Here is a 17,410-nt window from a genome sequence, read left to right on the forward strand (position 1 = left end):
CCGTAAGCGCAGTGTAATTGATGAGAAAACAGCATTAAAGTGATGAGCGCGACTCACGACAGGGTTTAAACTGACGAGGAAAAACTCCATTCACTCCTAAACTGAACCGATGACAGAAAAAAAAAAACATGCTCTAAATGAGAGAAAATAACGGCACAGTCACACTGCAATGAATGGAGCAGCAGAAGTGGTTTATTAATTGATGAGAAAAACAACATTAGAGTGATGAGTATGAGAGGAAAATATAGTCTCACTAAATTGGAGTGAATGAGAGAAAAATTGTTATAAATTGGGGGAAAAATATAGTGTAACAGTGCACTGAATCAAGCAATGGTCCAATTGATGAACATGAATATGAGAAAAATGGGGTTTAAATTCAAGCAAAAACATTGTAACTCTTAAACGGCTACTTTACAAAAGGTCCATTTATTATGAAATGTTAATACAGTGTAGGAAAAATGCCAAAATGAAGATTTATGGTTTTGCATGATATCAACAACATAAACGTATGTAAAATCACTATAACTATTTGCACAGTGACAAAACTATAATTGGAAGAAACGTAAAAAAGTCAGATTAGGGTGTAGATTTTAAATTTTCATATGGAATTCAAGGGATTTAACAACACTATTTCCTTAACCTTTTAGAAATGTTTTCTATCTTTCTTATCTCTTAAAGTAAACCTTCTTTATTCAATTTTGGGCATCTTTTGGCAATGATATGCCTATACCTTCTCAAGAGTGTTCTTGACTAAATGTTATGAAATAAAGTCTCCTTGAATTCTTGAAGAGGTTTTTCTTCACCAAGAAAAGAAGTATGTGATCATCTACTACCATCTAAAAACGAGTTACCTTCAGTGGCGCTTCAGGCCTAGTGTTGCTGAGCTCATCAGTGCATTCATTCTTTTTAAAGATGGAACAAACTGTTGTGTTCCAATGCTAAAGTTTCTTCTATATCTCTCTTTCTCTCTTTGATAAGATAGGATTGTATATATTTTTCAACCAAATGATGACCACCTTAGTGATCATCACCTTGCATTATCTTCTGAACCGTTTACACACCTCATACAACTCTGTAGAACTCCCTTATAATCTCTTTTAATTTGTAATAAGAAGTAGCACATGGCTGTGAAACTCCTTATCCGTACTACTACTGAGTAAAACATGCCTGTATTTCCTAAACATTTAACTTACACATATATATATATATATATATATATATATATATATATATATATATATATATATATATATATATATATATATATATATATATTATAATGATTATGCAACAAACTGATTACGAAACATGCTGTTCTGCTGTTGATGAGAGAAAAAAAAAACATTAAAGCAACAACATTAGAGCGATGAGCACAGTAACAGTGTTTAAATTGAGAGGAAGAAAAAAATAAATAAAATAAATAAATAAAACAACGGCGCCACCTCTCCCCGGGGAGCTTGTTATGGAGTGGAAAGATGGAGGAATGGTGAGAACAATGATTTTAAACATTTACATATGGCTGGACCTGGGTCTGCCGGCTCCAGTTACCATTAAGCTTTAATGGAACATATGCATGACTACTGACAGACAGCAACACGGACATGTGACAGACAACCCCCTCACCCAACTCACCCGCCCCCCCCCATACACACACACACACACACACACACACAGATATATAAAGTATAGAATATACTATGTACATATTGTACATATAAGTACACAGTGCTGAACCCCCACCCCCAGTATACAATCCAAGGACACTGCATGCAAATACAAAGCAAAAGCAATGTTCCCATATAAAGCTTCTAAACACACTCACACAAACACACACACACACACACACACATAAACACACACAAACAGAAACAGCGGCGGCCGGGGTTAAATTAGAAGGCCAAACTTCTTTTATTCCGTTCACACTGGCTGAAACAAAAACGCCAAACAAACGGCAGCAGAAGCGCGTGGCTATTATTAGCAGATTATTAGTCTTAAGCATTTTTAGATAAGGCAGCCGGGGCAAAGTTTGAGAGCCCCGCATCCTGACAGTTAAATATTGAACGAGGTTGTGTGGCTTTTGTAATAATGAACTCCCGAGGAGCTCCCGGCAGCTCTGCTTTCAAATTAATTTAACCCGAGCTAATGAGTGGCCCTAACGACAGCAACTCTTAAATAAATTAGCACGCCTAAGGATTTCTAATTATTCCAAAGTGAGCGGATTCATTAGCAATTGAAGCCGTCAGAGAGAGGGAGAGAGAGAGAGAGGGAGAGAGAGAGAGAGAGAGAGCAGGTCGCGTTGAATTAGAAATAAGGAAGGGGATGTGCTGGAGCGAGGGAGCACATGTTGCCTTCTTAATCCCGACATGGCGGGTGTCCCCCCGCAGAATTATCTGGTAATTGTACCTTAATGAAATGTTCCTGTTTGATAACCGGTTAATTATGGAAGACAATAACTCGCGGAACCTCCTGACACGAGGGAAGGGGCGTATACCCTCGGGGAGGGGGGGCACGAGAGCGAGAGAGCTACAGAAAGACAGACAGAAAGAGAGAGAGAGAGAGAGAGAGAGAGAGAGAGAGAGAGAGAGAGAGAGAGAGAGAGAGAGAGAGAGAAAAAGAGTGAGAGGTAGAGGGAGAGAGAGAGATTGAAATAAAAGGGCTTTTTCTAGAAAGGGACCACTCAATTCAATTCAAAGGATGTCATTATGGCATTATGGAAATCTCTTTCATTCTCTTTCTCACTATTCTTTCATTCTCCTTCTTTTGTTTACTTTCCCTCTCCCTCTATGTTCTACCTGTTTCTCATCTTTGTCTCTCTAATTCTGTCTTTCTCAATCTTTCTTTCATCCTCTTTCTTTTCCTTGTCAGACTTTCAGTTTCTTTTCCCCCACTCTTTCATGCTCATTTTTTTATATTTCTCTTAATTCACTTTGTCCTTCATTATCCCACTCTCTCGCTTTTATTCTTTCTTCTTGCTGACTTTCTCTCACTTTTCTCACTCTGGTTCTGTCTCTCGCTCTTTCATCTCTCTCCATTAACTGTTTTTCTTCTGCTTCTATCTGTCTGTCTGTCTCTCTGTCTCTCTCTCTCCCTCTTTTAATGTACACGGAATAGTCTAAATCTAATTCTGCACCACAGCTGTAATATTTCCTCTAATCTCATCCCCTCAGTCTTCAGTACTGCATGACTACTGGACTACCAGTCTACAGTACTACAGGACTAAAGGATTACAGGACTACTGCAGTATACAGGTCATTAGTACTACAGGAATAAATTACTGCAGTATTACAGGTCTACAGTATTACAGAGCTACAGTACCACGAGGCTGTAGGTCTTCAGGACTGCAATACTACATAACTACAGGTCTACAGTGCTACAGGACTCATAGACTGCAATACTACAGTATTACACTATTGCAGGTCTATTAGACTATTAGACTATATGACTACAGGACTGCATGTCTACAGTACTACAGGACTAAAGTACTACAGGACTACATGACTAAAGGACTGCATGTCTACAGTACTACAGGACTACATGACTACAGGTCTACAGTACTCTAGGGCTACAGTACTACAGGTCATAAGTTCCACAAATAAATGACTGCAGTATTACAGGTCTACAGTATTGCAGAGCTACAGTACCACAGGGCTGCAGGTCTTCAGGACTGCAATACTACAGAACTTCAAGTCTACAGTGCTACAGGACTCATAGACTGAAGTATTACAGGATTACACTTTTGCAGGTCTACAGGACAGTATGACTACAGTACTACAGGACTGCATGTCTACAGTACTACAGGACTAAAGTACTACAGGACTACATAATTAAAGGACTGCAGATCTACAGTACTCCAGGGCTACAGGTCATTAGTACTACAGGAATAAATGACTGCAATACTACAGGACTAAAGTACTACAGGACTACATAATTACAGGACTGCAGGTCTATAGTACTACGGGTCTACAGTATTACAGGTCTTAAGGACTGCAGTACTACAAGATTACACTATTGCAGGTCTATAGGAATATATGACTACAGTACTACAAGACTGCAGGTCTTCAGGACTAATGTACAACAGTACTACATGACTGCATGTATACAGTACGACAGTACGACTGTATTACAATACGTTAGGACTACAGTGCTACAGGAATGCAGGCCTACAGGACTAAAGGATACAGGTCTACAGCACTACAGGATGTACAGTGCAGTGATGGCAGGATATTCTGCACTGTTACTCATTGCTGTAGTGCACAATACATCTCAGAAACACTAAAACTAATGAGGCTGACTCCAAAGCATGAAACATTAAATCCCATGGGAATTAATATGAAAAGACGGGGTTATTAAACTCTGCAAGCCAGCAAATGAAAATAAACAAACAAACAAACAAACACAAACCCGACATCTAAAACATGCTTGCTGGGGCTCAAGGACGACATGACAACAAACCGAGCACAAACACAAAACACAGACAACGATAAGGGCGTGTACTATTTTAATATCTGGGTCTTTTTTTATCCTGATTAAATTATTTCATGCTCTAGTTTGAACGCTAGAGGCTCCATACTCAACGTCAAAGGGTAACAAGGATGGAGAGACCGCAGGACTGAAGGCTTGGGAGGAAAGGGGTATTATTGGCACCGTGCGTGATATAAGTGGGGGCAGGACGGATCAGTACTACAGCGTCTTGGGCGTCACGGTTCTGAGCCGTTTAACATATTCCTCATTGGTATGAGTGACGGGTCAGGGCCATCACTAAAAGAAATGACAGTCATCTATTGGAGAGGAGGTCTATCAATCATCACTTAATGGGCCTATCAGAGAGGCTATTCTGGAGGCAGATAAGGATCCTTCACCTCTTCTCCATTCCCCTCCTTTCTCTGAATGCTGGGGATGGACAGATCAGAATGGATAGAACAGACATGGATTACACGCTGTTTCACTACTGATGCCCATCTGTGGATCATGTCAGAACCAGCTGTTCGGGTTATCAAATGCACTGATGCTCCACATCAATAAGCAACAAACAAAGTGAGATGTTTTTTATATATTTAGAAATATATGAAAAGCATGTACTGTACCTATCAGAGGAATAACATTAGAATTATTTAGCACACATAAGAAAAAAAGATGCCTAGATGAACACATACTAGTGCATCTCAAAAAGTTTGAATATCATTGAAAAGTTACTTTATTTTAGTATTTTTAAGCATTAATATATTTTATTGTTGATGATTATTATAGCGTACAGCCAATGAAAACCTTAAAAAATCAGTGTCTCAGAAAAATAGAATATTATATAAGACCAATTGGTACTTTTGGCAGTGTGGGCAGTGTGCCACGTCCTGCTGGAAAATGAAATCCTCATCTCCATAAAAGTTTTAGCAGCAGAGGGAAGCATGACGTGCTGTAAGATTTTGCAGGAAAACAAAACTGCACTGACTAATAAATAAATAAAGAAAAACACTATTATACCATTAATTAGTATTATACCAATAATTCGGTACTGTATTATTAAACAAATAATTCTTGTTATTGTGCTAAAAACAATGCTAAGATAGGTTAGGCTATGCTGCTATGTATGTATCTTCTGAGTTGTAATAACAGGGGTGTAAATAGGTGTGCAAAACTACATCTGGGGCTTTTTTTTAGCCCTAACCAGAGTCACATAATTACTATTTAAACATCATAAACTTGCTTACAAAAACATGCTGAATAAATGCATCCTATGCCAGCTTTAAAGTGTGATTAGCTTAGCCTGTTCTTTCGAGCATTTTATAAGTAACATGTAACTTGACATGAAAGTGTCAGAATCCACTTAAATTATGAGGCATTACTAAACTACTTCTCACAGAAAATGTGTGATTTTTAATTACTTAATCCAGGAAAAGGAAGTGCAATACGTTTAACTATCACTATACTGTATATTATAATTCATAATGTATAAATATTAGCCTCATAGCTTCAGTACAAAACTTAAAAAAAAAAATAAATAAATCTAACCTTACTCAACAAACACTTCTGAATCACTACGCTGGAGGTTATGGGGGGAAATTGTGTCTCTAGGAAGGAGAAATTTTGTTATTTGAGGACTGCAAATGATTGGCGGCAGGTGATGAGGTCATCAAAAGCCTGAGCCATCTCCTGATGACCTCATCAGCTCCACTGATATGGAACAGATGTGTTCTGAAGTTTCCGAACTGAGTCAAAGGAAATGGAGCCTACATTTTTTTTTCTTCTTCTTCTTCTCAGGCTTACTTAAATAAAAGAGGATGCATTGTTATATATTTTAGTAGGGAACAAAAAAAGGAACAAAAACAAGACAGCAAGCAAGCAAAAAAATAAAAAATAAATAAAAATAATAATAATAAGCTACACTGGATGCAACAATCCAAGGACAAACCCTATTTTCCTCAGAGCTTATGTCTGAGATAATGAAGCAATTAAAAGAGTTAAAAATATATAAGAAAAATAAAAAAATAAAACAGGAAACAAATAATGAAAAGTACAGATATTCACAGATCTGTATCGATGTCTGAACGTCCTGGTGGACGAAGGGTTAAGAAGCACAAACAATAACATTTCGGAGAGCAGATGTCCTTGAGGGAGAAAAGAAGGGCGCCGGGCGATGGCTAATCTTGTATTCTCAGCATGATCAAATCACCAGGCAACAGATATAAATAAAAGGGCCGAGGAAATGAGGAATTCACATTCAAGAGTGTCAGCAGCAAAATGAAGATTCATGGTGAAGAGGGGAGAAGGGAAGGAGGCAAAAATTAACTGCACATAAAAGGACACACAGCGGCCCACAGAAAAGAGAGAGGGAGAGAGAGAGAGAGAGAGAGAGAGGGAGAGAGAGAAATATCACATGGCAGAGGGGTGAGTGGTCTGCACTCTGTCATGGAGACAGGTGCTTTTATTTGACATGCAATAGCAGGCCTTTGTTATGGAGGATATTCTAAAAATACGGTGCCCCCCTCTCTCTTTCTCTCTCTCTCTCTCTCTCTCTGTCTCTCTCTCTCTCTCTCTTTCTCTCTCTCTCTGTCTCTCTCTCTCTCTCTCTCTCTCTCTCTGTCTCTCACACACATCATCACTCTGCTTCATGCACAGCTCATTACTGAAGAACACTCATATACACACACACACACAGACACACACAGCCAACTCTACACACACACACCACACACACACACACACACACACATATATATATATATATATATATATAAACAAGCAAAATTACATGCCAGTAAAAATAGACTTTTAGTATGTAAACCTTAAAACTTAAAACAAATACTTATTTTTAAGAATCATTAGAATAATTCTGACCATATTAAATATATCATTTTTGCTGTGTACTTCAAGAACTGGAGTTTGATCTTGACATTTCCCCTGAGGGTTTTCACACAGTATACTAACTAAGTTGAACTATGGAAACCCATTCCCACCACCTAAAAAAAAATAAAATAACCCAGCACATTTCAAAATAATGACTTACTATCTCAAAATATTGAGATAGCAGTTTACTTAATAATAATAAAAAAATGTGCTGGATTATTGTTACATTTTGTAGGTGGCAGGAAAGGGCTTCCATACTGAACCAACCAATACAGATATAAAATTATTTTCCACAGATTCCTCCCATCCTACAGGCCCTGTAAAATCCTGAGCACAGTGTTCTTACCTGTTTCTGCTCCTCTCCCAGACTGTCCCACATGGAGGCCACAATCTTGGAGACGTCCCCGAAGGTGGCGTTGGGGTTCTGGCCCTTGATGGCCGCCTGAGTGTCCCGAAAGAAGAGAGCGTAAGCTGAGACCGGCTTCTGAGGCTCATTGGGGTCCTTCTTCTTCTTCTTCTTCTGAGGTTTGGGCTTGGGCTTCATCATGTCTGTGGAGGGTCTTTTCTCCCCCGTGATCTGCAGAGAAGGAGGGAGGAGGACAGTGTAAGGTAAAGGCATGGAGCTAAACACATACAGAGAGATGCAGCCACTAGGATTTACTGTGATATAGTAACAGAAGGTAGATGGAAGCAGAATACTGAGCCACTTCAGTTTCTGTATCAGTTTCTCTGATTTTGCTATTTATAGGTTTATGTTTGAATAAAATTGCATAAAACAACATTGTTGTTTTATTCTTTAAACTACAGACAACATTTCTCCTAAATTCCAAATAAAATATTGTCATTTAGGGCATTTAATTGCAGAAAATGAGAAATGGTTAAAAAAAAGATGAGAGCTTTCAGACCTCAAACAATGCAAAGAAAACAAGTTTATATTCATAAAGTTTTAAGAGTTCAGAAATCAATTTGGTGCAATAACCCTGGTTTTTAATCACAGTTTTCATGCATCTTGGCATGTTCTCCTCCACCAGTCTTACACACTGCTTTTGGATAACTTTATGCTTTACACTCCTGGTGCAAAAAAATCAAGCAGTTTAGCTTGGTTTGATGGCTTGTTTTCAAATGTTAAGCTGTCTCTTATTGTGGTCCAGAGCTGTATATTATAAATATTATCACATTGTCACGCAAAAACTTTGAGTCTCCAATGGAGAACTTTGCAGATGAAGGTTTTTTATTGCTTTACAATATTTTCAGGTAACTTATTCAAGCCACTGGATGGATATATTTTTATTTTAAACATGAAGAACATGTTAGTTATCTTGACAATGCTTTTTATCTACTTGCATATCTTCAGTTGCAATGTCACTACAGTACCCAAACAATACCATATATGTTTTTACATCAAATAAAGTTATTTATAAACCAAATATACAAGATTTGAGGGTTATTATTGGGCAAGATAGCCATTCAAACAGGTCAGATTGGTCAAATCAGTGAAACCAACTTTGAGTTCAATACTGGTTCAGTCAATATTAACCCATTAACATGCCTTGTCCTGTATACAGGCTACAGGTGTAGATGATACAAAACCCTTTTTTACTGCAGTAAAATAACTTATTTATTTACATTCTGGAAAACTGAGGGCTTTGAAATCTCCTACAGGACACTGTAGGAGAAGCTGCCTGTCTTCCCTCTACTTCACTTAATACTTCCAGATCAGTAACAGGAATTAAAACAAATTCTGCAGATTTGAAAATAGACGTAAAAATTAAACAAACATAATGAAACTAAAGGTTTGGAGGTCATGAACTGTCTGATTTGTATTCAGAAAAATATTGATTTTAAAATGAAGTTCAGGAAAGAGCCAATTTCATGATGTAATTCATTATATTTTGATGTTAGCAGATTTACTTAAATCTTTTTTGTATAGTTTCTTTAACAATTACAAATATGCTTCTAAGTAATGTTCCTTTACACACATAAAAGCTTTATATGTAATTCTTGAATAGAAATCCTCAAGATTTAATAATGTAATATCAGGCAGACAACTGACAAAAATCCTGGCCTGTTCAGGGGGGTAAAGCATGTTCTGTTCACCTTGTTCTGTTGTTCAAACCCAAAAGTTTTATAAGTTGCTGAAGGGTGAAGATATAAGAACTGAAACATTATGAGTTTGTAAAATGAACACACAGGAGTAGCGAGCGTCTACCGGCCTCAGATCTGTACCTGCTGCTGCTGCGTCTGAGAGCCCGAGTGGTAATGAGCTTCTAGTTATGCGCGTGTTTGACTATGCAAATGTGAGTTGTTCTTTTAACTGCAAACATCATGAAATAAAAATGGGATACACTGAAATCCAGAGAGTGCTTTCACTCAAACCCACTGTGTGTAATCTGCTCTGACAGGTTATGGACAATCTCTCTCTCTCTCTCTCTCTCTCTCTCTCTCTCTCTCTCTCTCTCTCACACACACACAAACGCACACACACGTGAGTGTAAAGCACACAGGACAGAGAAGCCCTGGAGAAAGAGCACTGAAATATTCAGGGCGAAATTGATTGCTCTACCGTGGGCCGAGCTGAGCAGGCATTGTTAATATCCCATTTGAATCAGTGCTACATGGCTTCATCTCGTGTCGGACGCACACTAAAATTTGTTTCTTCTGTTCAAGCATCCACACACATCTAAAACAAAACAATTTCATATTTCAAACGAGTGGAAACGCAGCGAGAGAGAGAGAGAGAGAGAGAGAGAACCATGAAATATTTGGAATAGAGAGTCTAAACTCAAGAGTGTTCGAGGTTTCTGGGACAGCGGCATACTTAAAGGCTGCTTAAGAATCACTATTCACAGTTGTCAGCATTTTCATCAGTGCCACTACAAGATTAGGGTGGAAGTAGGTGGTGTATTCGCTAGCGTGTAATTGCAAAAAAGTAAAGTATAAAAATGTACACTACCACAGACTTATATGTATATATGTAATATAGACTTATTTAGGATATTTGGACCTATTGTACATTTTAACCCTTGTGTGGTGTTCGGGTCTGTGGGACCCGTTTTCATTTTTCATCAAATGATACCAAAGAAATATTTTTTCTAACTCAAACTCATTGGCATTGGCCCATTTTTGGTGAGAAACATATATCAAAACACATTTTCGATAAACACACACTGTACACCCCCCCCCCCACACACATTTATATTACATACAGTATGTTTGGCCAAGGGCTAATAAACATTGCTTCATTTGTAAATTTGAAACTAAACAAATTTTCAACTCATATCTTGAGTTTAATTCATTTTCTTTTACATTTTATTAAAAAACTAATAAAAAAAGGAGTAGCACTTTTTAAAAGAAATGTAACATAAGAAAGGTAAAGGGCAAATATTAACCATGTAAGCTGTTTATATTGCTTGCAATTTAGGTGAAGCAAGAATGTGTAAAGCATTTTAATGTAGAATTGCTTCATTTTGCTGAATTAAAGACAAGTAACAAAGTAAACGAGTAACAAAAATATGAACACCACACAAGGGTTAAGTCTCTATAATTACTGTGTAGTTACACGTAGTTACACAAACTATGAGATAGCAATGCACTATATATGCAATATATATATATATATATATATATATATATATATATATATATATCAACTTCAGTTTTGAATACTGCACATTGCTGAAACAGGTAATGCTTCTATATTCCTCTTATCTCTCCCTCACACATTATTTTTACATTAAGTCCCTATAATTACTGAGTAGTTACATGTTAACAAACTATGTAAACATAATGCACTATAGTATATTAAAACTGGTATAATTACACATGTGTATCAACTTATTACACATATATAACCACAGTAATTACACGAATGTAATCTAAACTAAAGATACACATGTAATTTCACAAGCTGTACTACTGTAATCTATCTCTAATAGTAATTATTAGGGTTGAGGTGGGATGGTGATCCAATAGGATTTTGGCTCTTTTTCATGAATATTCATACATGCAAACATATCGCCTCTCATTGGCTAACAGCACTGCGACACCAGCGAGACGGACAATAGTTAAAAACAATTAAAAATAAAGACATTTTTACACCAATAACAGTCTTTGCAATATCATATGTGTAATTCCTTGCTAAGTGCAGTTCAGCCTCTGACCTAGTCTTAGAGTCTCTGTACAACGCAAAATCCACCGGAGATCCTGTGTAAACACAGACACGGGTCCAGGTCCAGAAAGTAAAATTTCTAAATTCCAAGAAAAATTGGATTTTAGTGGAAGGACACTTTTAACTGCATGTGTGAGCATTAATAATGACTTGTGTTTAATAGGGCATAATGTATGTGAATTTTCACATGCAATAGTAGGTTGTAGTGTAGTGCGTATAGTAAATGTTGTGTATAAATGTATATTTTTGTATCTGTACATAATTAAGACGATTGTTTTTGAATGTAAAAATATTCTACTTTGTCTAAATTAAAACCTTTATACACATTTTTCATAACATAACTTGTACAACTGTAATTGGTGTGTAATAATGTGTAGTTACACACTTATTACATGGATTGTTAATGTGTAACTACACAGTTATTAGAGACACTTATTATAAAGAGTGATTGGTATAAGCAAGTGCCCAATTACTTTAGTCCATATAGTGTATACATTAAATACTGCAGCACTGGGGTGGAGCTACGCAGATTTTTTGTGTTTTTTATGTTATATTATCACTTTGTTTTAAGAAATGTTATAATAGGATCTAAATGAGAAACACAGCAGTTTTGGGGGTTCTGAGGTTTTATCATGTTGTCATAAGGTTGTAAGTTCTGTAGTAACTTGAGGCAATAATCCCATCAGTCACTCAGTCTATCAGCTGGGGTGTATTTTAAGTGAAGAGAAAGCTGTGGTTAGTTAAGAATGCATGAATATAACATGTTTAATTGGCGAGAGCAACTCAAAGGAATCTGAATATGCATGTTCTCATATTCATATTATTCATTTCTCATTCTGTTAGAACATAAGTTACGACTGAAGTGAAATCTGACAGATTTGCATTTAAAAAAGGAGGATTTGAATCACGTCCAAACATAGTCTCCGACACACACACACACACACACACACACACACACACACACACACTCAACAAACACATATTCACACAGATACACGGGGAAGTGGGTGGGGAATTTACACTCTTATGCAAAAGTCTGAGCACCCTTAGTCCAATGACATCTAGGTAAAATAAGTGTATAAGTGAACAAACACTCTACAGTAAATAAAAAAGCAAATGTTCATGTATTTGCTGAACATAAAGCAACATTACACAGCAATTGTTTGTTATTATTAGAATAACAGCTTCAAAATCATGTTGATGCTTCATTAACTAGATTTCCATCCAAATGTTTTGCAAACATTATGCACAATTAGGAGATTTTGGCAGTCATTTCTCAATTCATTATAGTTATATGAATACATCTTTGATGAAAAAAAAGCAAAACGGAGAGACTTAACTAATTATAAAAATTGTTACAGTTATTTGTAGTCTTTTTATGACAAAAGAGTTCAGGTTTCTTTTCCCCCTTTTTTATTTCAGCAAAAAAAAAAAAAAATATCAGGGTAATCAGGGTAATGGAAAACGCTGACTGTAACCCTGACAGCACTAGGGAGAGTGGCATCTCTGTAATTGCCTTTCTGAACTACATAACACTACATAACACTGTTCACAATTGTGTTAAATCCTGTAATATTCATCCACTGCCTGTATCTCTCAGCTTGTCCAGAAATGCATGTGCAGAGCTCTCCATGAGGGGGAGCTCAAAGAGCATGTTGTATTTATGACAGTGGTCATATTGCTGCTTTTTTAAACTTATTAGAACATATAAAATATATGACATGTGCCATAACCTAGATAGATGTCACATTTGAACACTATGAATTTCTTTAAAAAAGGGCTTATTTACAGAAATAATTATAAATAGTTATAGTGTAATAAATGTGCAGATGTGTGTGCTTTCTTTAGAGAATGTTAATTTATTTATCTCCGAAAATCATGAATTATTCAGAATTTTGCTTAAGATAGAGGATGAATGTGGTGCAGTGTGCATGTATTTAGGCACACTATAGACAGTATAATCTTATGCATACAGGTTTATGAAATGAATACATTCTTATGTGCAGTCTGAAGAGCATGAGTGTGTGTGTATGTGTGTATAATCTCACATCTATACCATGTATGTGTATGTGTGTAGATCTATATACTCTCATATACTCTGTATATGTGTGTGTATAGGTATATATGTATGTATTTGAATGTGCGTTTGTATGTATGTATGTATGTATGTATGTATGTGTGTGTGTGTATCTGGTGCACAGCTGCAGATAAATATGCAAAAGTAAAGCCTCCCTGATTCAGTTACAGCTCTATTGTGTTGATGCTCACTCTCTCTCTCTCTCTCACATGAGAGAGACACGTGTGCTGAGAGAGCTGCCTGGAGAGCAGCCAAGACCTACCTTACTATATGGATTTACATTCATTAAATTCATTAAATACGCTTTCCAGCAGCCTAGCGTTGCGGTCATGAAAAAAAAAGAAGAAGTACTTATTGTAGTGTTAGGTAACGTGGACCTACACATAGATTAATGAATATTACAATAACTATAAATTATCTGTCTTGACTTATTATATTTATATTAATGTGTATTATATCAATTTAATACACATTAACAGCCCACAAATACAGCTACAAATGACAAAATACCATATACAACAGACCACAACAACGTTTTCAATGCTTAATTTTCCTACAAGTAAAGCTGTTTAACAAGGATCACTCTTTTGTATGTCTACAGTAATTAAACCAGAGCAGCCAAAACATTAAGTACACACAAAAACTCTCCAGTCAGGTGGCCTATTATTGTGAATTAGTTTCACATTGAAGGGCAGCATAGAAAAAGGCTTTTTTATTAGATATGACACAATACCTATTTTATCTGCAGTCGCAATTCCATGATAGTTAACTAGCTAACTATTAAACTAAGGGGTTAGACAGCCATGGCCCCGCCCCCATAGTGAAAATCATGAGTCTGATTGGTTTGATAGCCCTTGGACTTTGCTAATAGACTCTTTACTATACCCTTCAAAAAATCAGTAGAAAGGGTACGCAGCCATTTTAAAAAGCAGTTCTGATTGGTTAGTTCCTCTGTCAGTCAGATATGCATCCTATAGCAACTGAAATGAAATGCAGAGTAATGCTTTGAATTTGTTTTCATGAACTATATGCAATTTACAATAACTATGTAAATAGTTTTATTGTATTGTATTTTATTGTATTTCATTTATTGTATTGTAAAATACAATTTACAATAACTATGTGGACAGTGCAGTGGGTGGTAATGACAGTGAAAGGTGACATCTGGCCAGAATTGTCCATGTGAGCACACATAAAGCATTCCTTACCATAAAAATGGTCTCATGCAAGTCATGGGAAAAAGATAGTAGTTCATAACTGTGTCAATTGTCACTGAAGGTCAATGTATGTAGGTCAAGATGTAATTCTCAGTTATTCTGGAGCATTTCTATTGGTGCATTCATTGTAATTTTTTTTATATAAATGTAAAGAACACCTGTTATATTCATGTTACGTCAAAAAGTAAAATAGTCTGACTGAAAATGGGTAAAAAAAAAATAGAATACAATGTTTTTGTGATTACTGGCACAGTTTGGTGGTTGTATACTGTGTACTGTATGAGTGTACAATGCTACCATTTTCCATTTCCAGCAGCAAACACAAAACAAAACAAAAAAAAAAAAAAAACAATGCTGCAAACATATGCACAATATGCACTATCGCTGTTCACCAACTTGTCTAAGGCAAAAGAATCGAACAGTCTGTTCGAGTAAAATCATCTACACATATGGGAAAACGCTAAGAACGTCCAAATTTACACAGCCTGGAGCGCACCTAGTGATTTGTGCTCCACTCTAATAGATCTTTGTGTAATCCGGCGGCCTAAAACAATGTAATTTAAGCATTGTGCAAGTTAATTCACTCTTTTTACTCTGGGATCCAATTAAGCATGCTGCATCGCGATAATGAGGGATTTCTAGCAGCCAGTGCATTACTGCCGCAGTCAAATTAAATTCCAACTGACACTTTCAATAAAGGGAGAGGATGACGGACAAGCTGGAGTAATTGGATTTCTAGGACAATAAAAATAGAAAGAGGGCGAGAAAGAAACATAGAGAGAAAGAGAGAGAGAGAGAGAGAGAGAGAGAGAGAGAGAGAGGAGTAAAGAGAAAAGACAACATGCTTTAGTAAAGGAAAGAACAAAAGGTGGCTGTATGTGAAGCTGAATTGCTGTAATTTGTAAACATATAAAAGAGACCTCTTGCAGAAAATGCATTCGACAACTGCAATTACTTCCACACAAACTAACACCCACCCCCCCCCCTCAAAGAAATCACTCTGCACAAAATAGAAAGTTTTAAACACCTTCTTAAACAACCTGCTCCTCCTGCATGAACACCTAAAACCTACAAAACTACAAATCCCAAGCCTACACATCACAGTCCTTTCCCTCAGTTAGCTTTTTGCAATTTTTGCCATTTCAGGCATCCTGAGCTTCACACAGAAAACACAGTCCACTTCCCTTCCCTGTACCTTCGTGTGGTAATCTGCTTCCTCTTCCTGGGCGGAGCTCGAAGGGGAGGGTGTGGCCGACTGGCTTCCCGGCGACGAGGGGGAGCCACGAGTATAGGAGCCTCGGCCAATCTGAGAGCTGAGCTGGGACAGAGCGCTCATGGGGTGGGGCAGTATCCTAGGAGACCTGTTTAGCATGGGCGCGTGGCAGGCCGGGGGGTAGCGGCCGCCATCTGGCCCGGCCAGCGCCTGCATCTACGGGCAAGAGAAGAAGACCAGACTTTACTAGGAGATCCAGCTAGCTGGCTGAGGCAGGAAGATGTTATACTCTTTGACTGGAGCCTTTAATTTAGTCTTTTTTGTCTTTTAACTGCAGGCAGAATGGAGCCAATCGAGCTGTAAATGTCAAAACTTCTACATTAGTGCTATTTTTTCTCACCTGCGGGATTTCTAATGATATGTTAGCACCAGTCTAAAGCGAATGCACATGAATATGTTGGGCTATTTTGAAATTAAACACTGAAAAAGAGCTTTAAAGAATTTATTTAGGTTTTCCCAAATGTCAAGAATTAAAGAATTATGTTTATAATAAAACCGAAGACGGAAAATCGTGAAGAAGGAAATAGAAGGTGAAGGGTCGTGCCACACTGGGAGAGGGAGCAGCACAAGGCAGCAGTGACTGATTGAGAGGCTGAGGCACACTATAAAGCATATTAGCACGGCCATTGGCATTAATGGTGGCTTTGACATTAGCACTGGAATGGAATCGTTTTCTGGAAATGATGCTCATGACCACTGTTTATCATCATGCTTCATCATTATCTGTGCTGGAAAACTGATGGCACCTTCCCTCGACCTTGGAAACCACCTTCCTGGCCTTCCCTCAGCCAATGAATCAACCTGCTTCACCTTTTATCAGCCAATAAATATTGTATTTTACTCAGCATATTTATATTTTTAGATAAGTTTGACAGATCAGTCTATAATTGTAAAAAACACTACACCGATGCTACTTTCTTGTAGCATCTCTGTGGAATTTCTCTAATTCTAGATACTATTGATCTCTTTCATAATATTTATGCATCTATCCAAGTCTTTTGGCTAACGATATATGTTTTTTTGTACATGATCTGCTCTAGCAGGGTGGGTATTAGCATGTAAGCTAGCTAAAAAGGAGGCAAGCACACCATTCTACACCAATAAGTGTTCTTGAGTAAAACATTGAGTGGACATTCTTAGTCTATGTTCTCTCCTACATGTTCTCTCCTACAAATTTCTGTAGGCTTAACCAATAGGAACGCTTGCCTGGCTGTCTCAAACCTGATATTACAAAGAAAAGAAATATCCAGACAGTTTTGTGTTGAGATTCAAGGATTTTTGTTTCTTAAAAAACTAAAAGAAATACTGTAGAACTTGTAGAACTGAAATCTTTC

At 37.2% G+C, this 17,410-nt stretch overlaps 1 protein-coding gene across 8 annotated transcripts in view; it reads right to left on the reverse strand.

Moving 5' to 3' along the window:
• Positions 1-17,410, reverse strand: part of tox2 (TOX high mobility group box family member 2) — a 214,123-nt gene that overhangs the window by 15,428 nt on the left and 181,285 nt on the right. For 6 of the 8 annotated variants that reach the window (XM_049479733.1, XM_015606721.3, XM_049479732.1 and 3 more), the window contains 2 exons: positions 15,999-16,232; positions 7,688-7,918 (listed from right to left, as the gene is read on the reverse strand). In XM_049479733.1, the coding sequence (XP_049335690.1) occupies positions 7,688-7,918; positions 15,999-16,232 (465 nt within the window). The remainder of the gene's footprint in view (positions 1-7,687; positions 7,919-15,998; positions 16,233-17,410) is intronic. The other 2 variants (XM_015606722.3, XM_022675623.2) reach the window with 1 other exon arrangement.

Source organism: Astyanax mexicanus, chromosome 5 (genome assembly GCF_023375975.1).
Source record: "Astyanax mexicanus isolate ESR-SI-001 chromosome 5, AstMex3_surface, whole genome shotgun sequence".
NCBI classification, from domain to species: domain Eukaryota; kingdom Metazoa; phylum Chordata; class Actinopteri; order Characiformes; family Acestrorhamphidae; genus Astyanax; species Astyanax mexicanus.